Source organism: Rattus norvegicus, chromosome 7 (genome assembly GCF_036323735.1).
Source record: "Rattus norvegicus strain BN/NHsdMcwi chromosome 7, GRCr8, whole genome shotgun sequence".
NCBI classification, from domain to species: domain Eukaryota; kingdom Metazoa; phylum Chordata; class Mammalia; order Rodentia; family Muridae; genus Rattus; species Rattus norvegicus.
In genome coordinates, this window is record NC_086025.1 from 8,577,286 (window position 1) to 8,602,626 (window position 25,341).

The 25,341-nt window shown below is 43.9% G+C and overlaps 1 protein-coding gene across 4 annotated transcripts; it reads right to left on the minus strand.

Annotated features, from left to right (window-relative positions):
* Positions 1-439: 439 nt before the first annotated feature.
* On the minus strand, positions 440-25,292 carry Zfp873 (zinc finger protein 873). 4 transcript variants are annotated; one of them, XM_063262855.1, is made up of 5 exons: positions 12,514-12,641; positions 11,222-11,421; positions 3,394-3,520; positions 3,126-3,186; positions 440-2,586 (listed from the first exon to the last, which is right to left on the minus strand). In XM_063262855.1, the coding sequence occupies exons 1-5, from the start codon at positions 12,563-12,565 to the stop codon at positions 714-716; spliced, it is 2,313 nt and encodes a 770-aa protein (XP_063118925.1). In that variant the 5' UTR covers positions 12,566-12,641; the 3' UTR covers positions 440-713. The 4 variants fall into 4 exon arrangements, with proteins under 4 accessions (XP_063118925.1, XP_063118926.1, NP_001408320.1 ...); XM_063262856.1 differs by having other exon boundaries at positions 3,386-3,520; NM_001421391.1 differs by lacking the exon at positions 12,514-12,641 and adding an exon at positions 25,171-25,292 and having other exon boundaries at positions 446-2,586.
* Positions 25,293-25,341: the final 49 nt, after the last annotated feature.

Below are 25,341 nucleotides of genomic sequence, written 5' to 3' on the forward strand. Positions count from 1 at the left end.
ATAATGATAATAATAATAATAAAAACTGAAACAATAAAGGTTGGTGCATTTCTTTTCTGCTTCACCCAGTGTACATGTGTCTCTGTGATTTATTTCTTCCTTTCTTTCCTTTTCTTTCTGGCTCATGGAGAGTTATCAAATTCTGAGATACTCACCTGGCCAACAAGCAGCCCTGAGTCAGGGAGAAAAGGGCCCAATTAACTAAGTTGGTTTTTTGTTTTCCTTATTCCCCTAGTGCCAGAAGTTTCTGGCCCCAGAGAGAGAAACAGTTAAATTGCCAGACACCTGCAGATTTTAGCTTCAGAATAGCAAGAAAGAGTTAAATTGCCCCAATCGCTGATGCCATACTCCACTGCCTTCCTCAGTTAGCTGGATGCCAGAAAAGGTTTCCAGCAGTGCTTCATTCATGATGGAGAATTTGATAATATAGATAAAATTGTAACTTTAAGCACTTTATTGAAGGAGAATCATAAAACATTCATGTATTTAAATGGAAGAGGAAAACCATTACAAGATTAATTGGCTCTAGAACAGATGTCTCTGCTACAACCATAGAAGAATGGCCACATAAATGGCCTGGGATGGACATATATTCAACCCTAATAGGGATGCAACTACTAACTCTAAGGAGAGTAAACAATGTGCTACAAGATTACAATGCATAGGTCCAGAAGCAGGTCTGTTGCCTTGTTACTCAGTGGTCCAACTTTATATCAAGTACTGCCATAGGATTTCTCTCCAGCACAAAACTTTCTGTGACTACAAAGACTAGTGAGATATACAAAGGCTTTTCCACATTGAATACATTCATAGAGTTTTTCTCCTGCATGAGCTCTTTTGTGTATTTGAAGATAACTACGACTTACAAAGGCTTTACCGCACTGAGTACATTCATGTGGTTTCTCTCCAGTATGAGTTCTTTCATGTACTTGAAGAAGACTGCGAAGTGCAAAGCCTTTACCACACTGATTACATCCATATGGTTTCTCTCCAGTATGATGTTTTTCATGGTACTGAAGACTAGCACGACTTGCAAAGGCTTTACCACACTGATTACATTCATAGGGTTTCTCACCAGTGTGAGTTCTTTTGTGTATTTGAAGATTACTACGACGTGCAAACGCTTTACCACACTGATTACATTCATAGGGTTTCTCACCAGTGTGAGTTCTTTGGTGTATTTGAAGATGACTGGGACTTACAAAGGCTTTACCACACTGATTACATCCATATGGTTTATCTCCAGTATGATGTTTCTCATGGTACTGAAGACTAGCACGACTTGCAAAGGCTTTACCACACTGATTACATTCATAGGGTTTCTCTCCAGTGTGAGTTCTTTCATGTATTTGAAGATTACTGAGACATGGAAATGCTTTACCACATTCACTGCAACAATAGGGTTTCTGTCCTGTATGAGTTCTTTTGTGTACTTGAAGATTACTGAGACGTGTAAATGCTTTACCACATTCACTGCAATCATAGGGTTTCTCTCCTGTATGAGTTCTTTGGTGTATTTGAAGATGACAAGGACTTACAAAGGCTTTACTGCATTGACTACACTCATAGGGTTTTTCTCTAGTATGATTCTTTTCATGTTGTCGAAGACTACGGAAATTTGCAAAGGCTTTACTGCACTGATTACATTCATATGGTTTTTCTCCACTGTGAATTCTTTTGTGTACTTCAAGATAACTTCTATTTACAAAGGCTTTTCCACATAGAGTACATTCATATGGTTTCTCTCCAGTATGGACTCTTCTGTGTATCTGAAGAGAACTGTGACTTATAAATGCTTTACCACATTCATTGCATTCATAGGGTTTCTCACCAGTGTGAGTTCGTTCATGTACTTGAAGAGAACTGGGACTTGGAAAGGCTTTACTACAATGACTACATTCATAAGGTTTTTCTCTAGTATGATATTTTTCATGTTGTCGAAGACTATAGAAATTTGCAAAGGCTTTGCTACATTGATTACATTCATACGGTTTCTCTCCAGTATGAATGCTTTTATGTATTTTGAGATAACTGCGACTTGTAAAGGCTTTACCACATTGAGTACATTCATATGGTTTCTCTCCAGTATGAACTCGTTGGTGTATTGGAAGATAACTTCGACTAGCAAAGGCTTTTCCACATTGACTACACTCAAAGAGTTTCTCAAGAGTATGATGTTTATCATGATTTTGAAGATAATCAGCATTTTCAAAGGCTTTACCACTCTTGGAACATTCATAATGTTTCTCTCCAGTATGAATTCTTTTGTGTATTTGAGGAGAACTACATTCTCTGCAATTGTAGGTTTTCTGGCCCATATGTGTTCTCTGATGTATTTGAAGACAACTGGGACTTACAAAAGCTTTACCACATTCATATGGTTTTTCTCTAGGATGATTTTTTGCATGTTGTGGAAGACTATGAAAATTTAAAAAGGCTTTACTGTATTGATTACACTTATAGGGTTTCTCTTCTGTATAGACTCTTTCATATGTTTGAAGAAAATTGTTACATGCAAAGGTACATTGCTTCTTTCCATGGCCCTTATTCTCACAGGGCTTGTATCCACAATGACGGATGTTATACCTATTAAAGAAAAAAATAACAAACAAAAGATTTTTTACACTGCATTCACAAAAGTGAACTTTTTCTCCCCCACGGACATGTGCTATAGGGGTGTATAGGACACCAACCAGGACATCAACCTTCTTGTTTCCCATAAGTTGTTGCTCTCACTAAACTCTGGAAAGTCACTCTAAGTATAGAATGGCAATAGCTTTACTATGAACTGTTTGCTTTTAAAAAGGCATACACTGGTCCCCTAATCAATGCTTTTTATGATACTCAAATAGGATGAAACTAAATGGATTGACAGTTCTACAATATGGCTCTCAGGACTAAAATGGTGTCATGTTTTAAGATATTATTTGTGTTTTTCTTTAGAAGAATGCTTTGCAAACACAGGTCAGCTACCTGAAATTCAAGTACATGGTCTTTTGAGAATTCACTAATTATAAGTATACTTAAAGCTGTGTTTATTCACACTGTTGATTTTCATTAAAACTTCAAGGTACATTAAAATTTCTATAGTGATACATTTATATTAGCTTGCACATAAAAATTACCTCCAATGTCTTCCAGAATTTTGATAGTGTTCTTCAATATTATGGTCTTCCAATCCATACCCTAAAATAAGTACCAGAAAATTTATGATATATTATTGGATAATGCGCAAATTTTAAGTTAGTATCTCTGGTGAACCTGAGAATCATGTCTGAGTATTTATATTTACCACACTCTTCCTCTTTCACAGTAGAAATAAAAGAAGTGCACCAATAACCAAGAAACACTTGACCCCTTGTTTAGAAAGTGAAGGAAAACTCACATTCTTACCTATAGCAGTGAGGTTCCTGCATGTTTCTAGCATCACATCTTTGTAGAGACTCTTCTGGGAAGGATCCAGCAAAGCCCACTCTTCATGAGTGAAGTTCACATGCACATCCTCATAGGTCACTGCAGCCTAAAATGCCCCATATAAGCATATGATAGAAATAGTAAGACTGTATTATAAATGTACATTTCACTGAGAATATATTTACATAATTCTGGGTGCTCCACATATCTATTCCATATCACAGACATTCAAATGCAGTCAGCAAGTCATTTTACAAGTAAACAGAAAAGGAGGATCACACCTCTCATTTCTGGGCCCACTGAATTCCATATGGCATTGCAAGAGAAATGACTACTAACAGACAATACAGAGAGACACTCAAGCAGATCACCGCTATATACGATAGCAAAATTGTATCAAAATCCCTAACTTCAAGAAAGGATGGCCACCTTTAATGCAGACCTCAAGAGGCAGGAATAGCCAACACAGTGACTGCCGAGCCAGCCTACTTTGTGTACTGTTTCCACGACAGCCAGAGAAATCAGTGAAATCCTGTCTCAAAAAGCAAACAAAGGATAGAAAGCGCAACAGCTCACTTGAACTTCCTCCAAACAGTTAAAATTTACTACAGTATGGGGCTAACTTATCAGAAAACTGGAGGGTCCCAGTTCAAAGCATAGGGGGAATACAATATTTCTACTTAGGAATGCATTTGTAATAAGTTACTGACAGATCAAAGACGTCTCAAAAATATTAGCAAATCCAAAATCAAAACCAGAAACAACAGCAAAGAAAGGAACCTAGGAAAAATAGGTCAACTTAAGATCAAATGGGGACATCAATCCCCAACACTCATTTGGAGGCTCCCAACCATTCTTAACTCCAGGTCAACAAGATCCAATGTTCTCTTCTGACTTCAGTGAACACCAGGCACACAAAAGTGATACACATTCATGTATTTGTGTGCATGTATTTGCGACCCACCATATGTGTATATACAAAAGACTCATACACATTTTTTTTAAAAAGCAAAAGCATACATAAATGTTGGGGGCCAGCCCTGGCAGGGGTCTTCTTTCTTGTTGAAGCAGTGAAAGGGGAAGAGCATTGGTGGAGGGTAAGACTTTGTCTTACAAGATATTTAGGGTTGCTGTATAACAATAAAAAGTTTACTTATCTATGGCTAAGTTACTATGCTATGCTACTGTGCCCGCCTGACTTCTGTGTTCCTCTGAGGCCAGAAACTGCAGTTTCTGACACTTAGCACCTCATCCTAAAACAGCAGGAGATAAAGTAAAGGATTCATTGCTAGAGCCTTTTCCTTTTTGTCCCTATGACTCTTGCTTGTCATGCTAGGGGGAAGTCTGGAGCAATAAACTTATATTTCACCAAGAGAAGTGAATAGCATAGTGCTTGAAGAAGGAAAAACTTTTACATAGGCAAATATGCATAAACTTACATAGATTCATATACCGATTGATGAATGTGCATTTATACATTTCCACTCAGGGCCCAGTTTACATGCATTCTCACAATTACATTTCTTACACACACACTTGCATACATTCTCACAATTACATACTTACACACACATCCATACTTACATATGCATATGGAACAAAACACCAAGCACCAGTGCAGAAAGAACTCACTCTGGATGAAAAAGGAACTCCAGGGCTGGAGAGATGGCTCAGTGGTTAAGAGTACTGACTGCTCTTCCAGAGGTCCTGAGTTCAAGCCCCAGCAACCACATGGTGGCTCACAACCATCTTTAGTGTGATCTGATGCCCTCTTCTGGTGTAGCTGTCTTAAGCTACACCAGTGTATTCATATATAATAAATAAATAAATCTTTGAAAAAGGAGCTCCAATCTTTATTACATAGAGAAAGAAAAAGTTTCTACCCTTTTAATGCTACAAGAATTAAACCCAAGTTTGTAAGAAAAAAAAAAAGCTTGTTCCTTTTACTGAGGCTAAGCCTGCCTTGTCATTAAGAAAGGACCTGCTCTGTCTCGTGGTAAGGAGAGGCCTGCCTGCTCCTTCTGCTCCCTCTGCAGCAGCTTCTTTTTTCCTCTTTCCCTCTGCATTGTGCACACTGCTCTTAGTGTTTTATGTTACCTATAGTCTCTAAGTTACTGAACTCTGCATTCTCCCTTCTAATCTTGCTCTCTCTTCCTGCTCTGATGTTCCAATAATGCCCTTACTCTCAATGCCTTTTCTCCCAATGCTATGCCTATACTTCTGAGTTCTTCTGGAGTTCAGTTCTGTCTAAAAGCTTCTCCTCATCTCGGTTCCTCTCTCAGCTCGGTTCTTCTCAGCTCAGGTCTGCTCAGCTCAGTTCTCACTCTTCTCTTTGTCCTCAACATCTTTCAGAATACATGATCACATGTTACAAAGTTCATCACAAGTTCACACAAAAAAATCAAGTCATAAATTAAAATAGAAGTTTACAACAGAGAATGTTTACCTGCATATCCATTAGGAGGAGTTATCTGGCTAAGCATCCATCACCTGTCACAGCTCCACAGGTTCAATGAAGGTTTAAAGCCATAACTAAGTTATTAGTGAAGTTTTGTATAGATAAACCCAGTCAATATTTTATCCTCTGCACCTATAATAAATCATTAGTTCCCTTTTTATGACCTTTGGTTAATTGTTTTACAACCTCTTCGAATGTGCTGAGTAGGAGAAAGTCTAGTTACTATCTAAAAGCAACTAACTGGTGACACTTGGGAGACTGGCAGAGTTCTCATTGCAGTTTTGACTATCAGAAAAGGACTTAATAGTGGTCCCACTATAAAAGAGCTTAATAATCACTGATATAATTTTAGGAATTTTTATAGGATCATTAAGACTTAAGAAATCATCTATTTGTCTATATAGCATCACTACAAGACAGTATATCTTTGTAGATCTGCAGAGATCTGCTCCAAGGGGGTGTGCTATTACTTAATGATGGTTACATGTGTTTAATAATAACAGGAAAAGCATTTTAATAGCAGGAATCGTTCCTAAAATTAATCCCTTGCAGCCTTGCTTAATAAGGGTGAAGAGGTTGCAGATTATATAATAATGCGAGCCTGGCCATCTCAGAATGATCACCTGCTAGTTATTATCTTGTCCTGTTATAGCTCCTGACACATAGAGATACAGAGAATGTTAAACAACTGCAGTCCAATGGTTGTGAAGACTCAGTATTAAGGTCAAGAATGCACACCATTCGTTTAAAAAATAAAACCTTCTGCAAAAGTTCAAAACTCTAGATGTGAGTAAAGGTCAATACAAGTGCTTGTGCCAAGAGTAAGTGCATGTGGGTGTCATGCTGCCCAGGGGGAGTGGGAGCAGCTGACCAGGATGATGTGCACAAGAGGACCACATCCTGAAGTTCCTTGCCATCTTTTCCACATGCTTTCCTGAATCGAGCAATGTGTAGCATTCTGGACTAAAGGAAGGAGATGGTGTGGATGTTAGGAGGTGACACACAAGCAGGTAGTGGACCTGATTTGAGCAGACAAGGAGGAATTGATATTGACAATGTTGTCTATACCTCTTTCCGAGGCTGATAACCCAGTGACCACTCCTTGGCACAATCATTTTATGACTACACAGCTGTTTTCTAAGCAGTACCAGGAGGTTGCCATACTGCACCAAAATCTAAAAAGAGAGTGTGCCAACTTTACATTTTCTTGACTTCCAGGAAAATGGCCATTCTCATTATCAGAATAAAAAGTTTACTTATCTAAGTTACTATGCTACTGTAGCATATTACAATTAGATGCCTGATGTGGGGGCAGAGGGGGTTGGAGAGTATCTAGAAAAGGTGTTCAATCCAAGTCACTGGTGAGAGAGACATCATGCAGGATGACAGCTACAATGGTGTGTCTGATGTAGAGCTGAGAGCAGTATTGCTGGACAGAACAATGGAACTGTCAGAGTGAGAGACAACAGTCTACAGATGGTTACATTAAAGCAGAGGAGAAGAGGGAAAGTCTTACCAGTTACAAAAGGAATGTGAACAAAGGAAGATGGTCATGCACCTCAAAATGTTAAAGACTCGTGAAATCGACTTCCCAAACTGTGCCTGTGACTCTAAAAGAAAGGGGCATGTTATCACAGCCATCAGCATTGTGAACTTTAAACTTCCTGGAAGGAATGGTCTTCTGGAGGAAATTTTTTGCTACTGTTGCTTGTAGGCATCAATTAGTACTGGAGCAGAATTTAGAAGACTTTAGCTACTTATGCTCAAAGAAAATCAGAAAATCAAGAAGTCAGTCACACCAACGTTTGTGTTCTTGCTATAGTAGAAAAACCACTGGGCTCTGGAAGTCATCTGAGATTTCTCTTGCTTCTTTTATCTGTGATTTTAGGCAAAGCAGCATCCTTAGATCTGAACTCTCTCTTTTGTAAAAGAGGAAGACTAAGCCAGGTGGTGAATATTCAGAGTCCTCTGGGCTGTAGTTCTGGATGGGAGGTTGAGTCAGGCTGTCAGTCAGTCAACTGTGCTGCTCCAGTCCCACTGGAAAGCCATATTCTCCCCAGTAACTCCCCCCACCCCTTTGGAATATTTTCTAGATGTCGAGTCACAGCAGCAGGATACGGCCACAGCCTTTCTTTGTCCCTTCCCCTTCCCCTTAGCCTCTTAGCCTTTCCATGCCCATGTTAGACAGTAAGCATTAACACAAAAGAAGAGAAAAAGGAAAAACAGTCATTAATATCCCAAACTCCTAGGTGAAATATTACTAATAAGTAAGCTCCTGTGAACTTAACATCTGTGAACTGAGCTGGTAGTGAAAGACCCCCAAAGGGAGCCCCCCTTGCTCAAGTCTCAAGACAGCACGCACCCAAAGACACACAGACAACAGTCTTGCTGTAAACACATGAGGCAGTTTAATTTGGCGGAGTGCTCCGGGCCAACACGTGTCTCACGCAGGAGACAGAGAAGTCGACCCCGAAGCTCAGAAGCTTAGGATTTATATAGGCAGAGGTTGGAGAGAGCGGGGTCCCTAGCGCGGTGACACGATCATCTTATTGCGCAAGCAGGAAGCAGATCTGGGGGAAAGGTCAGACTTAATCTCCTGGGAACAGTCCTTGGTTCTTGTTCTCTAGGGTGGATGTTTATCTGAGTTGACCAAATATCTGGTTAAACTCCAACTTTGGTTTCCTGGAACATTATCTGCGGGACACAGTGGGGGCTTTAAGCAAACATCATAAGATCGGGGGCAGGGGTCTGGGCTCATTACTCACTTGAACATGTCTGGTGAATGTCTTTCTCAAGAATTTGCCATGTTTGCCATTGTGTATCCTCACTATCTTTAATGGCCTGCCGGTCTCTGGAATATCTCCTTCTTTCCCCAGCCCATCCCGAGCCCTGGGGCCTAGGGTTAATGAGTCAGCCTGCCCTCCTGCATTTTTAACTGCTTGTGTTGCTTGTGCTCATGAGTCAGACTCTGCTGCTGTAAGTTTTAAACTACTCTAAAATCCACTCTCTCATTCCCTTCTTCTTTCACTGAGTAATTCTAATCTTAGAATTTTGTTTTCAACGTTTAGTAGCATCTCACTCTAGGCAAAAAGACTCGTATTCGGCTCTATCAGAATCTCGGACTGACCGGTACTGTTGTCTCAGTACCATCAATTGAACAGCACCCACCCAATCTTTAACAAAAGCAATCAATCTATTTGCCACACACCGGCCAAAAATCAAAACCAAGCAAATTATCAGTAATGGTCCAGCTAGAGCAGAGAGTAAGGTAAACCATGGTCTCCAGGGAGACCGGGTAAACCATGACTCAAACCAAGCTTGTTGAGCATCTCTATCTTTCTGCCTTTTATCTAGTCTTTCTCTGAGCCTCTGAATGGAGTCTCTTACCACTCCGGTATGATCAGCCTAAAAGCAACACTCTTCTTTGAGGGCAGCACACAGCCCTCCATCCTTTAGGAACAATAAATCTAATCCCCTCCTATTCTGAAGCACCACTTCGGACAAGGAGTCAAAGATTTTTCTAAATTGGTGATGGATTTCTCTAGTATCTCTAAATCTTCATTAATGGCAGTACTGAGAGCGTTAAGGCCCTGTTGTCCAGTGGCCAATGCAGCAGCTCCTGTCCCTATTTCAGCGGCAATGCCTGCTCCTAGTAATATAGCTAGAGAAAGGGACACAGGCTCCCGTTTGTATCTTTTAGGTATAAGGTCGAATTCATCTTCAAAATTATCAACAGCATGATAGTAAATTCTGGGGATCAGTTGTATTAACACACAGAAATCTATAGTTGGCCAAAATACACTCGTGGACACACAAGGGGTGAGTCCGGTACTGCATGCCCACCACCGATTGGGTCCTGGTACCAGATAATGAGTGGCAGCTGTCCTAGAACTAATTACTGTTCGGTTACACAAATGCTTATGGGAGGCTGGTGGGGTTCCCAAACAGAGTCCCAATCCAGATACTTCGGTCAAAGTTAGTTTCTTTTCAGTTCCCCGGGAGCATGAGTGATGGGAAGTAGTATTATTGAAAATACCATTCATAGCAATCCCCTCATAGTATGGGGGCGCTATCGTTAAACACAGCCAACGGGATTCAGTAGTGGCTGGACTTGTATCATTTAAAGCATGAAAAGCTCCAATAACCAAATTAAGTAGTCATTGGCCTGTCGAGGGTTTGGGAGGGGGAAAGGAAGTTAGAGAATTCAGAGAAGTAATGGGATCGAAAGGGGTGGCAGTCGCCAACATAGGTAGGGGGTGTACTAGGGGTCTGGTAGGTGGGCCTTATTCTGGAAGAACTCTGTTAGGTCCTACGGGCACTGGAGGAAGACTTGTTAAGGTCAACTTAATTCTAAAGATAAGTCCAGGGTCTTTTCCGGCAGCATCTACTCGCAGTTCCCAGTTGTTTCCTCTAAGCCAGTTCCGGTCTCATTTCCCATGTCAGTGAACCTTTTGACTATGGGATTGCAGTATCTGCCTTTACAAGCCCCTTCGGGGCTGTTGCCATGGGCACACCCATTTTCAGGGTATTTAGAACTATCTCTCTCCCCCTGGTTTGCCTTGTCATAGCTGCTGTTCCTTTTTACCGTAATCAAATCCCAAGTGGAGGTAGGGTTCCAATAAGCCTCACCAGTAGTCGCAAAACCCCATGCAGCACAATAAAAATCAGAGGCCCCTCTGCATTTGTGTTGAAGCTTCCAACTGTGGCCCTGACCAGGGCAAACAGAATTCTGAAGACTGGAGGTTAGCTCGGTAGAACTGCCCCGAGCACCCAAACGTACTTCCTATTCCACCCAGGACACATTGCCTTTCACTGGTGGTTTGGAAAGATCAGTATGGTCGGGGAGATCCCAGGTGAGCGATCTGGCCCCCAATTTACAAATATCTGGCATTAGGTCTGGCCACCAGGTCCATGGAGGGTGTACTGCAGTGATCGACCAGACAGTGTTCCCCTCCTCATTGATCAGCTCCCAAATCTGTTGTATCGGCAGATGGGGGTTGCTGTCCTGATTCACAGTCATGCCTTAAAAGGATTATGAGGGGGTTGCGGATTTAGCTCAGTGGTAAAGCACTTGCCTAGCAAGCTCAAGGCCCTGGGTTCGGTCCCCAGCTCCGAAAAAGAAAGAGAAAGAGAAAGAGAAAGAGAGAGAGAGAGAGAGAGAGAGAGAGAGAGAGAGAAAGAAAAAGAAAGAAAGAAAGAAAGAAAGAAAGAAAGAAAGAAAGAAAGAAAGAAAGAAAGAAAGAAAAAAGAAAAGGATTATGAGTCTTTTCCAAGATCCACTCATTTGGCTAGCCTCAGGAGGAGCCCTTTTTACATGTGAAGCGAGGAGCCAAGTGGGGATTCTTCTACCTTGATGGCAGTTGGAGTTATTAACAGTACCAAGTAGGGTCCTTTCCACCGCGGCTCGAGGTTTCCAGCTCGGTGTCTCCGTACCAAGATGGCGTCTCCAACCTCAAAATGATGAGGAACAGAGGGGTCCCCAGCGGCATAAGTGTCTTTCAGCTGTTCCCAAATCTCTCGCCTGACCGCCTCTAGAGCTTTCAAATGGGCTAAAAGAAGGGTAGAAGGCACAAAACTGTCATCAGGATGTGCCACACTTTTTAGGGTTTCGAACAGGGGCGGCGGTGTATTAAACAGTATCTCAAAAGGTGTCAGTCCTAACGGTCCAGGCGTGTCCCGTACCAGAACAAGGCAAGGGAGAGAAGGGCTGTCCCATCACCCCCGCCGGTCTCTAAGGTCAATTTAGTTAAGGTCTCTTTTATAGTTCTATTCATTCTTTCTACCAGTCCTGAGCTCTGGGGTGTAAGTACAATGTAATTTCCAATTTATCCCCAATTGTCTGGCCAGTCCAAGAATCTTCTTGACCACTACATTTGCTGTTTCCTTCTTGGTGGGGAATGTCTCGACCCACCCCAAGAAGGTGTCTATGAAAACTAAAAGGTATTTATTACCGTACCGGGCTGGTTTGACTTCAGTGAAATCGACCTCCCAATAAGTTCCTGGTCGATCACCCCACAAGCACTTTCCTGCATAGTGTTTACTGGTCCCGGCATGAGTGAGGGCACAAGCCCAGCAGTTTTTTACTAGATCCTCTGCTGTTTTCTGCAGTTTAGGGACGTAATAAGGGGACTTTTTGACCAGTAGCGGTGTATATTAGTCAGGTATTCCAACCCCTCTTCTTCTGTGAGGATCTTTTCTCAGGAATCTCCTCCGCCTGTTGGGGCACAACTCTAGCCACTAGAGTCATCGGCCCTTGTGCCGCCTCTTTGGCCTTTGGTCAGCTATCTGGTTCCCTCTCTCGATGGGGCCAGTCCCCTTCTGATGTCCGGAGAAATGAACAATTGCCACTTTGCGGGACAAATGGATAGCCTCTAACAGGCTGAGAATCTCTTCTTTGTTCTTAATGTCTTTGCCCGCTGGTGTTAGTAGTCCCCACTGTCTATAAATTGCCCCGTGGACATGAGCTGTAGCAAACACATACCGGCTATCGGTATATATATTGATAGCCTTCCCCTCTGCCAGCCTTAGAGCTTGAGTCAAGGCAATAAGCTCTGCTTTTTGGGCCGACGTTCCTTCTGGTAAACTACTGGCCCCAATGACAGATTTTCCGTCCACCACTGCTGCCCCAGCTCTTCGCTTACCTTCTACCACGAAGCTGCTTCCATCAGTGAACCAGGTTGCACCCCAGGCCATGATCGGTCAGTTAAGTCTGACCGGGTTCCTGTTTCCTCAGCCAATATCTCTTCACATTGATGTACTGGGATTTCGCCAGCCTCGGGTAGCAAGGGTTAAGGATGGTGGATGAAGCGAAAGTTACCCGTTCTGTCAGCAAAAAGCTCTGGTAGTGGGGCATCCGGGCATTGGTCATCCAACGATCTGGTGGTTGTCTAATAATGCTCTCGAGGGTATGGGGGGCCACTACTGTCACACTCTGGACCAAATTTAGCTTATCAGCATCTTTCACCAGCACCGCCGTAGCTGCAATTGCTCGCAGGCAGGAAGGCCATCCACTGGCCTCAGGATCAAGTTTCTTTGACAGATAAGCCACAGGGCGATTCCAGGGTCCTAAAGCTTGGGTGAGGACCCCTCTGGCAACCCCCTTCCATTCATCAATGTACAAGATGAAAGGTTTATTCAGATCAGGCAACGCCAGGGCAGGGGCTTGTAGCAGTGCCTTTTTGAGGGTCTCAAAAGCCAACTGGTGTTCCCTGGTCCAAATGAACTCCCCTCTTTCTTTTTTCAGAGGGTATAATGGGGCTGCCAGGGTGGCAAACCCAGGAATCCAAAGTCTGCAAAATCCCGCGGTCCCCAGAAATTCTCTAACCTGGCGAGGGGTGGTTGGGGTTGGGATCTGTGTCACTGTTCATTTCTGGCTTCTGTGAGCCATCGTTGCCCGTCTCTCAGGGTATATCCCAGATACTTTACTTCAGTCTGGCACAATTGTGCCTTTTTGGCAGAAACCCCAACTCACCTAAATTCGGCCAGGATTTTCTGAGTCCTGAGCTTGCACTCCTCGAGGGTCTCTGCAGTCAGCAGGAGGTCATCTACATATTGAAGGAGAGTCACCTGGGGATTATTAGCTCAGAAAGGGGCAAAGTCCTGATGTAGCGCTTCATCAAATAGGGTGAGGGAGTTCTTGAACCCCTGGGGCAATCTTGTCCACATGAGCTGTCCAGTTTTTCCGATTTCAGGGTCTCACCATTCAAAAGCAAACAGGGATTGGCTGTTCGGGTGCAACCTCAGACAGAAGAAAGCCTCTTTGAGGTCTAGGACTGTGTACCAAGTTCGTTTAGGCGGCAGTGTACTGAGCAAGTTGTAGGGGTTAGGCAACGTAGGGTGGATGTCTTGTACTCGTTTATTGACTTCTCTAAGGTCCTGGACTGGGTGATAATCGTTGGTCCCTGGCTTTTTCACTGGCATTAAGGGGGTGTTCCATGAAGACTTGCAAGGGACTAAGATTCCCTGTCGCAACAGGCTTTCGATGTGGGGGCGTATGCCCTCTCTTGCCTCTTTGTTCATGGGGTACTGTCAGACCCCAATGAGTGTGGCTCCAGACTTGAGTTCAATTACTATAGGAGGGGCCCGTCTGGCCATCCCCATTCCCCCAGGCCTGAGGAAACTGAATCAGCCAATCTCGTAATTCTTCCGGGGGCTTCTTTTATCTCTTGGTGAAGCCGATATTCTTCCTCTAACTGCAGAGACATCACTAAGGTTTGGGGTGCCTCAGTCCCCCAGGACAACTCTGGTCCGGAGGGGGCAAATGTTATTTGGGCCTTTAGCTTGATTAGCATGTCTAGTAAGGGCATAGGACACTCTGGAATTACTAAAAATGAGTGGGATACTTGATTTCTCCCGATATCTTCAGTCCGGGAAGAAGTCCAAGGATATTGTTTCTGCCCTGTCACCCCGATCAGCAATGTCTTTTTATCTCTCATCTTTCCCAAAGGTTTATTGAGTACCGAGTATTCTGCTCCTGTGTCAACAAGGAAATCTATGGGGGTCCCCTCCACTCTTAGAGTTACCCTAGGCTCAGGGAGGGGGACTGAGCCCTGTCTCCCCTAATTTTCATCATCTTTTAAAGACATCACCTTTGTTTCTTTCTTGTTGGGGCACTCTCAGGCCCAATGGCCCTTTTCCTTGTAGTAGGCACACTGGTTTTTTTCTAGGTGTGGTTATCTTCTCTGGGTCTCCTTGGCCCCTGCCTTCTGTTGTCGCCCAGGTTCCCTGTCTGTCTGAGCCTGCCTGTTCCCTGACGCCTTCCTTCTCCTACTACTGCGGCCAGTATCCTCGTCAGAGTCTTCTTTCTTTTCTTTCCTCACCCTCAGTTCTCTATTTCTTTTCTCTTTCTTGCTTCTCTTCCCCGGTCTCCCTCTTATGACAAACTTTCTCAGCCTCTTTTACTACATCCCTGATGGTATAATCTTGCAGTTCCTCAATGCGTTGTAGCTTCTTCCTAATATCAGATACTGACTGTCCAATGAAGGCCATAATTACAGAGGCTCGTTGTACCTCTGACATAGGGTCAAAAGGGGTATATCTCCAGTAAGCCTCCATGAGCCTCCCTAGAAACACTGAGGGAGGCTCAGTTGCTCCCTGCATGACTTCTCTTACCTTCGCCAAATTGGTGGGCCTCCTTGCGGCCCCCCTGAGAACTGCCACTAGAGCCCGTCGGTATATGGACAGTCGTTCCCTACCTTCGGCTACGTTGTAGTCCCAGAGGACAAGTCAGGGGAAATCCGGAGCCCTGGGGCCTAGGGTTAATGAGTCAGCCTGCCCTCCTGCATTTTTAACTGCTTGTGCTCATGAGTCAGACTCTGCTGCTATAAGTTTTAAACTACTCTAAAATCCCCTCTCTCAGGAGAATACTTCTTTAGTCCTCCATCTTGGGTTTTTGTTATGCTAACCCTCTGCATATCTGCCAGGCCTCCTTTACCTGGAAAATGGCAGCTTCTGTCTCAGCAGTAACTGAGGGTGCACAGAAACTGGGCTCTGGGAAGGAGACTGAAGAGGGTGGGTCCTGGTAGCAGCACTTGGCCAGCTGCTGACAAGATGACAACATGGTACGGTGCCCCTCCCTCTAAGCTGGTGAGCTGGGCTTCAGTTTTCCCAGGCCATGCACACTCTTAGTGAAAGATCTCTGTAGGGAGACCCTCCCTCAAATATCGAGAAGTCTCGGACCCCAGACACACAAGGGACCAATCTTGAATGTAATACGCAAAAGGTGGGGTTTATTACAGAGATCTCTGGATCAACACGTATCTCACGCAGGGGACAGTGGTGTCAACCCCAAGTAGCTGGGAGAAGGGCCTTTTAAAGGAAGAGGCTGTGGGGAGATGGGGGGACAAGTTACAGGATTGTCCAGTTGTTTTATAGCTCCAGGAGATAAGGGGACGCCAAAAGGTTTTATAGTCCTCTGGTTCCTGGAACAGAGCTACTAAATCAGGAGAAGGGTCGGGTCCTCATTGTTAACTCTCATCCTGTCAAGGTAAATGTTTGTCAGAGTTGATGAAAGCATCTGCATCTGCCAGAATGCTCTCTGCAGGATGAAATGGCTGGAGGGCAAAATGGGGCTTAAACAAACATCATAGGGGCAGTCCAGAACCCATTACTCATTTACTCACGATAGAGTCTGTACCAGTTCTCCTGTATTTTTAACAACCTATCTTCCTGAGTCAGATCCTGTCGCTGAGTTTTGAGCTAATTTATTTTTAGCCAATTTAAAACCCTATCTCTCATTAGTTTATTTGAGAAAAACTATTTGCATTTTCACTGCAGTATCTTGCATTTTTTTTTGCAATTTACAAAATGTGGAGAGAAAATGCAGAGACCACCCAGGTTCCAGTGTTTCCTCAGTCCCTGCTCTAGAGCTTTACCACTCTAAGACTGTTTGGTAAAGTCATTTACTGTAATTAACTATAACATATTCTTTTAAATAATTTGATTTATTGATAAAAAAGGGAGTAATGCTTGACATGCACAAAAACCTAATTCCATCAGACAAAAATATGAAAATAAAAAATACAAGACAAAAACAATAGTTTAACAAGGAAAAGCAGCTGCTTCTGTTTTATACTGCACTTCTCAGGGATGGAGTCTAGAATGGTGGAGATGGTGTGGGTGCACGAGAAAGAAGCATGGGGCTCAGTTTGAACCAACATCTGCCTATCTCTTCATTTCATCCCTCTGCCCCTGCAATTTTCTCCCAAAAGATAAAAATCTGGTTGTGAAAGCTATACTGTGTCACAGTGTGTCACACAATATACTCTTCTGTCCACACAATTTACCTGCAAATGTTCACTACAATTGGTCTGGTCTGAGGCCTCTGGCTACTGCTGTGCTATAAACACTGGATACTCACCAGGATTCCCCTTGGAATTGCCCTGTGTCATGGAGATTCTGCAGCTTTGGATCTGCAACAGAGGCCCCTCCATGACCTCCAGCAGGTCATAGATGAGGTAGATGTTGAGGTCAGCGAAGGTCAGCGAACTCAGAGCCCCAGATCCGTGTCTGGGTGACAGCTGAGTTGGTCAGACCACCAACTCTCCCACATTAACTACCACCAAGGCAAGGTCTGCAACACTTCCCCACAAGACAACCCAACGACACAGCAGGCAGCGATCAAGGCTAAACCTCCCACTCTCTGCACTCTAGGCCGGATGACCCACACCCGCACCAGGGCTAGACTTACTGTGCTACTCAGGCCAGGCACAGGGCCAGCCCTCCCCAGTGAGGTACAGATCCAACACATCTGCCACGCACAAGTGACAAGGGCTGAGAGGGGTCGGGCATCTCTCCATCACTCATACACCACATAGCAAATGAGGGGTGAGGTCAGCTCTCCCACACTCATGCCCTCGGAGCTAGCTTGTCCAAGTGCCCAGAAGGGCCAGCCTCTACTATGCTGTCCAGACGAGGTGTGGGGCTGGCTCTCCCATGTGCTAAACAGGTTTCAGGTATAACTTTCACCAAAAGAACATACTTTAACAATGACTGTCTCAAAAGTAACCACTTATGTTTCTGATAGATGATTAAAAGAAAAAAAGATTCAAGGTCTAAGAATAAAAATTTTAAATAAGTTTTAAGGACCTCAAAAATGATTTAAAATGTACAGAAATAAAAAAAAAAATGTTTCAGGGGCTGGGGATTTAGCTCAGTGGTAGAGCGCTTACCTAGGAAGCGCAAGGCCCTGGGTTCGGTCCCCAGCTCCGAAAAAAAGAACAAAAAAAAAATGTTTCAGATTTCTTTCCCTTCTGTGCTGTTATTACTCTGAGATTTCAGAAGTTCAAGATTTGATGGAGCACGGACTCCTTATTACTCAGTCACAAGCTCAGGATTTTCAGTCTTCTAGATATAACTTAAAGATGTTTTCCATCAGACTCTCTCCAATCTATATATCTGGCTCTCTAAAAAACACTCATGCCTTTTTAATCTAAAGGTATAGTTTTTACCAAGACCCAAAGACATGAGTCTACTCCTGCTGTCTTTTTTTTTTTAAAGATTTATTCATTTATTATATACAAGTACACTGTAGCTGTCCTCAGACACACCAGAAGAGGGCATCGGATCTCTTTACAGATGGTTGTGAGCCACCATGTGGTTGCTGGGAATTGAACTCAGGACCTCTGGAAGAGTAGTCGGGTGCTCTTAACCGCTGAGCCATCTCTCCAGCCCTACTCCTGCTGTCTTACAGACGCCTGTTAACACTTTTTCTATCAGGTTGATATCAAACAATGGTAATGCTAATACATCTCCTCTTGTAACTAAAAATTCATGTAAGCTTTGGGGAATCAAAGAAGTCATAAGGCTTGGACCCACCTGTCACATGTTAAAGGGACTCAATGTAAATGCAGTCTATATTTCTACATCTGTCTATTCGTGTAAATTCAATTTTCCCCTAATCTTGGGATTTCCCTATATCTTAACTAGGGTTTTACTGCTGTGAAGACACAACATGACGAAAGCAAATTGCATAAAAGCATGGCAATTTGCAGGCAGACTTGGTGATGGAGGCACAGTAGAGTTCTCTATTTGATCCTCAGGCAGCAAGGAAACAGAGACACTCCACACTGGGCAGAGTCTGAGCAAAGGAGACCTCAAAACCCATCTCCACAGTGACACACCTCCTTCAACAAAACCACATCTTCTCCAAGAAGGTCACACTTCCTAAAAGTGTCATTCCTGAAGTGAAAATTCTAGTTGTGTCATGTGATGTAGATTCGTGTTATTTTGCTGAAGCAAGTCCCTGGAGAGGACACGTGATGTTTGGAAAGAGTATAATTAGAACCCAAAAGACAGTGACAAGCACTTGCATTGCTAGCCATGTAATGCTTCACTGGTCTTGCCTCCTCGCTGATCTTCACTTGTTGAAGCACGGCAGAGAACTTCTGTGTAACTCCTATTCTTGTCTCAAAAGCCAGAGGCACATGGCCAAAGCAGCCAAGTTCTGCTGCTTGCTGGTTCTGGAACATGACCACTTCATTCAATTACATCTTTACTGGCTTTCTGTTTTTCCATGATTTCCTTCACTGCTTAACCTTGGCAGTCTTAGAACTTTCACTACAGACTAGGCTGAACTTGAACTCAGAAATCTATATGCCTTTGTCCCCTTGAGGGCTAGGATTAAATGCACATAGTGCCACACCTGGACCTAAGCTTTTCTTTACCTGAAACTTGCTCTGTAGACCAGGCTGCCTTGAACTCAGAGATCTCCGTGCCTCTGTCTCCTGAGTGCTGGGATTAAAGATGTGTACTACAATTACTGGACCTCAGTTTTTCTTAATAGATCTTTATAAGCATAGCCACTGTATCTTAAGATCTGGATTAAAGGCTTGTGTGGATCTGAATCAAAACAGTGCCAGCCCATCTCAAAATCCTGATCAAAAACCTCTATTTTTCAAACTCCAGATCTGGATCAAGGCATGAAATCTTTCTTGATCAATATCTGGACCACTGGTTGTGATGATTTGTATATGCTTGGCCCAGGAAGTGGCACTATTTGGAGGTGTGGCCTTGTTGGAGTAGGTGTGTCACTGTGGGCACCAGCTTTAAGACCCTCAGATCAGCTGCCTGGAAGCCAGTCTTCTCTTAGCCTTCAGATGAAGATGTAGAACTCTCAGGTACTCCTGCACCATGCCTGCCTGGATGCCGCCATGTTCCAGCCTTGATGATAATGCACTGAACCTCTGAATCTGTCAGTCCCAATCAAATGTTGTCCTTATAAGAGTTGCCTTGGTCATGGTGTCTGTCCACAGCAGTAAACCCTAAAACACTGATATAGCCTCCATTTCTGGATGGTCACACTGTATATAGTCACATTAACAACTGAAAACAGCCATCTTAACTATCCCCTGTTAACATGACACACAATCGTATTTCGGTATGTCTAAATGAAAACAATGACCAGGTCATAACAATGCCTAACCTGATCTAACTGTGCCTTAGACAACAACAAAGGCATAAACAATAAGCTTAGCTAGGTTTGATCGTGCCTGAGGTCATCACTCCCTTAATTCCATTTAATATCTTCACTCTCTTTATCTGCTTGAACACAGGACTTAGCTCCATTCCACTTCCTGGTGCCGCTTTAATCCTTGAACCATTCATTTTGTATCTGTCCTTGTTCATATTGTCCTTTGCAAATGTTCTCTTACTAAGAGTGAATCACAGGACAGAGTCTACACTAGGCTTTTTGAGATTTCCTTTGCCAAAGTAATTACTCTAAATCTCTTCACCTTAGCCTCAGGCAGACTCTTCAGACAGGCAAAAAGCAGCCACAGTCTTCACCAACATATCACAAGAAGAATGTATAAGAAACATATTAAAATCCCTCCCTTCTGAAACCACTTGAGCCAGTCACCCAGAGCTGAAATCATGCTTAACACCACTGTCTTCTATGCTTCTACTAATATTAAGTCCAACTTAAAGCATCCCACTGCTTTTCTAATCAAAAATTCCAAGCCTACATCTCTCAAACAAAAACATGTCAGGCCTATCACAGCAATACCCCAGTCCCTGGTAGCAACTTCCTAGTTAGGTTTTTACTGCTCTGATGAGACTATGAATAAAGGAACTCTTAGAAAGGACATTCCATTAAGAAGGATAATGGTTTCAGATAATGGTCTTGCTGCTGGAGGTGCAGCACAGGGTGCTACAGCTGAGCCTCAGGGAGCAAGGAGAACTCTGTTCCGCAGGCAGCAGGAGGACACAGTGATTCCACACTGAGCAGAGCTTGAGCACAGGGGACCTCAAAGCCTGCCTACACATGACACGCTTCCTCCAACAAGGTCAATCTATTCCCACAAGGCCACACCTCCTAATAGTGCCACTCCTCATGGGCCAAGCAGTCAAAAACATGAGTCTATGGGGGGTTATACCTATTCATACCACCATGGTCCCCTTTCCCAATTACAGGACATTTTAACTTCTGTCCCTAGTCTACATTTCTCTCAGCAGATTTGCACTTGGTTGAAAGACACCAAACAGGGAGCATCTGCAGCCTGCAGTTCTGGACTTGCTGAAAGCTGATATAAAATAGTGCAGCTAGGGGTTGGGGATTTAGCTCAGTGGTAGAGCGCTTGCCTAGCAAGCGCAAGGCCCTGGGTTCGGTCCCCAGCTCCGAAAAAAAGAAAAAAGAAGAAAAAAATAGTGCAGCTAATACAGCTGTTCCTTATCCCTTTGGAAAATGCCTAATTGCCTAGATTTGACTCCTTGGTCCTGACAGCAGACACCTCAACTTCAGGGAGAAGGATTACAGAAGAGAGTACATCAGCCCTGCCCCCTCATCAACCTAAAACCACCAAGTTAAAAATAAATTCCCTTTGGGGAAACTTGGTGGAACTGGAAGGCATTCCTTCCCTTTGTCCTTCTCCAGATTAGGAATACTCCTTACCAAGGAGGTCTGACCCCCTACAAAATAATGTTCGGAAGAGCCCCCTTCTGTGCAAACATGACATCTGCCTTGACGGCTAAAGTCATCTATTTTTGCCCTACCAGTCAGTACAGGCATTACAGAGGACTCAGGACACACTGTATCTGCTGGTCTGTCATCTGCATAACCTCCCACCAATGAAGCCTCACTACCTGGAGACCTCATGCAGATCACATACATCAAAAAGACACTCTTGACTGTCCAGTGGAAAGGTCCCACATTGTACCATTCCCACCACTCTCAAAGTCAACAGCATTTTCCCCTGGGTACATCATACTCACCTAAAGCCAGTCCCAGACAGAAAACCCAAGGCAGATACTAGACCAAAATGAACCATTCAGCCAGACCCCAAGGGCTCTACAAAGATAAGACCCAAATTTAAAATAGACCTTTGTACCACCAAGGAGAAATAACAGAGGCTGAAGAAAGGATGGGGGAAGGGGGGAGTAATGCTTGCCAGACAAAAAGGAAGTCCACCTGGCCCACTAGTGATCATTGAGGATGCTAGGCTAGATCTGGGCCCCAAAAGGGACGAACACAGAGAAATCCAGATGGGATAAAACTTCTCTTGTGTAGTCTAAGGGCACAGAACCCTACCACAAGCCCTCTCAGGCATTTGGGACTCTCTCCCACCATTTAAGATAAGACACAGAGTTGATGTGGGGGCTTCAGGCATAACAGACAAATAAAAACCCAGGGATAAAGTTCGTTATTCAGAAATTAATTGTTCTGGTTCTTCAAAACCGATGGGACCTCTGATAAAACTAGAAAACTACCTAGATTCCTACGTTGCCTTTCTTGAAAACCAGGGGGACAGTCAAAGCAAATCTCCAGACTACAGGTGGGCTACACCTGCTCTGTTTTAAAGAAGGCCTTCGCATGACCCTAGGGGAAATCTGTTGTTTTCATGCTAACCACTCTGGGGTTATTAAAAACATGCTGGCTAGAAGAAAACAAATTCCTTGATAGAGAAGAAGAAAAGAGAAAGCTCTAAGTGGTTTGAATCTCTACTCATCTAGTCCCTGTCCTATGTTCCTCATTAGTCTTACAGAATCCCTAACGTTGTCACGTTTTATCTTACTCTTAGCTCCTTGTATTATTAAGACATGGTTTGTGCACAGTTAAGCTCATCTTCCCGAGGATCCAATATTAACGCCTCTACTCTGAAACAGAAAATCAAAGACTGGAAACGGGTAAAAAGATGGGGTGTGGGGGCAGGGGGGGAAATGGCAGTTAGGAACAAACAAATGAGGCTTCTAAGTACTGCCGTTTTGTTTTCAGACTCCATTTTGGTCATAAGATGAAATTAAGTTCAAACTCTAATGTTGTGGGGGAGCTGAGGAATTTCCAGAGGTCTAGGCAGCTCCTTCCCTATTGATCTACTCCCGGAAGCGTGCTGATTGTCAGATGTCACATGGCTGCATGATACAGTTCCAGCTTTGGGAGCACATCAATGTACGCAATGAATCTCTGGCTTTCCCGTACACAGACGGACGACATGGTTTCATGGTTTTGTCTTTTTCTATACCGCATTTGAACCCAAATACCTTTGTAAAAATTTCTGGGAAAGGGATCGAGGACATTACTAGAGAAGGAAATGGCTCTGATGTCTATAAGAACAAATTACTCAATCCTGGCCATTCAAACAGTCAACCCAGGCATAACGGGACACGGGGTTCTGGGTGTGGAAGCCCTGCCTTAACCGTTCTCCGGGAAACCAACTCATGATGATTAAGTTGCACCAGGAAGTATTTGAAGCAGAAAATGTTCTTGAAAATCCTGAAGTTTTAGTCATTAATAGAATTGAAGACCCCAAGGAAACGGAAAAATGGGCCTAGGTCACTATGGATAGGGATGTTCTAGAAAATACAAGGGACAGGATAGGGGAAAAAAAATAAATGGATCTACTGGATTAGGGAGCTGACCTTCCTGGAAAGACTGGGACATACTGACTTGACCCCCTGACATCATCTGCCCTAGGAAATTAGGGTACAAGTTATAAGAGATGGGATTTGGGATTGGGAAGGAGCCTGGAGGAAGTTGCAAGAGGAATGAATATTGCATATGGAGAAAAATTGAAAAATATTGTAGAAGTAGATATTTGGATGAGCTTAACGAAGAGATGGTACAAGTTTCAGACAAGTTAAAAATATAAACATTATCCTGACTGTTTAGCCTTTCTTTTTCATGCTAATGTTGTAGCCGCATCGCTTGTGACTTGGAGGCTTTTCTGAGAGTTAAAAGTTAACGTATAACTCACCTTAGCAGACACTGAACTGTGTTTGTGTGCGCACCATGCTTCCTGGTGGCATAGTTACACGGGATTTCTCAGGAAAACTAATATGCTTGCGGAAAGTAATGGCTTTTGGTTATGTATTATTGCATAACAAGGAAGTGTGTAACCAATAAAAGCGTGAGGTGAGCTTAGAGAAAAAGAGACAAACCTGAAGGCTGTCCCTGAGCTCAGCTTCTGAACGACTATGAGTCACCCATCAGCTTGAGCCTGCATCGTTGCCTGAGACTCTTGACTTCATGCTGATCCAATCCTTCCATTCTCAGGAACCCCCAAACAACTGAGGCTGGTCCTCAGCGACTGTTCCTAGCCACAAAAGTACAAATGATGTTGACGGTGGCCACAGTGGCACCAAACACTGTGGGATGGGCGCTATTATATCAGTCATTAACCCCAAGCACACCTGACCAATCTCACCTCTGAGACACCTCCCAGACTCCCAAACACAAGACTTTTAACCAAACCTCAACCACCTAAACACACGGTTTTCAGCCCGTGAATGGGCACACTCACATGTAAAACTGTGAAAGTCTGTCAAGTTTAAGCTCTGCAGTTAAGACTTCTGCTCTAGTCAAAGACCTGGGTTTGGTTCCCAGCACCAACGATCCTGGTGGAGGGCATCTAATGGCCTCTCTGGTCTTCTACGGGTGCCAAAAAGCAAGTGATGAACACACATGCACAGAAGCAAATCACTCCTGTACAGGAAACACGGACCTCCATATCTCTTATACGTCAGTCACCATGGATAAAGTGGTCAGAAATACACAGAAATGAGACAAATATCTGTAGCCAAATCTGTAACATTGTACTTAAAAGAAGCAAGGAACTCAATCAAAGGAGAGGAATTCCAAGATTGTAGACAAGAAGTCTCAGTATTATTTCAGGACACAATCTAAGCTATAGATTCAACAAACGTCCAAAAAAAAAAAAAAAGAGTCTAACGATTACTACAAAGAACAACAGACAACCGATGACAAAAGGTCATCATGAATGACAACATGAACAACACAAGACTGAACAGACACCACAGTGACACCATCTGATTTCAAAACTCTCCTACACCTGCAACAAAGACTGTGCTGCTGAGAAACAATAAAGAGATCAGCAGAACATGAGAGAGCACTCTGAAACAGACACACAGTTAATGTAGGTAACCCAGTAAGTCTGGCATCTACATGCGAATGTGTTAATAACGCAGATTTTACACCTGCGCAGAGTTAACTGCAGACGGATCCTACACCTCAATGTCAAGTGCCAGGGGAAGAACTTGTAGAAGACACCAGAGAAATTAGAGCTCTGCCAGTCAGAAAATCTGCCGTCCCTGACGTGAAATCCACGCATGCGCTTGCGCTGACTGTTGTACTGCAGTTTGCGGACACCAGGTCCCGCTTCCCACGTTGTACGCAAGCGCAGTCAGGGGAACCAAATCATTGAGAGGTCCGGGTTCCGTCTGGGAAGTGCAGGGACCACAAGGTGAACAAAGGGATCACGCAGGGCGCCGCAGGTTCCCGCAGCCCGAGACAACCCCACTCGGGCTCCCGCGGCTCCGCCCCGCGTGTGAACGGCGGCCCCGCTCACCATTGCGCGGATTCCGAGCTCGCCCGCTCTCCTCACAGCTCCCAGCAGCCGTTGAAAGAGCTGCGCGCGGAACCACGAGAGCCTCCCTCAGACTCACAGCCAAACCTGCAGCATCCTAGGACGGAAGTGTCCGCCTCCGTCCTGACTGGCAGTCCGAGTCCCGGCTCTGAT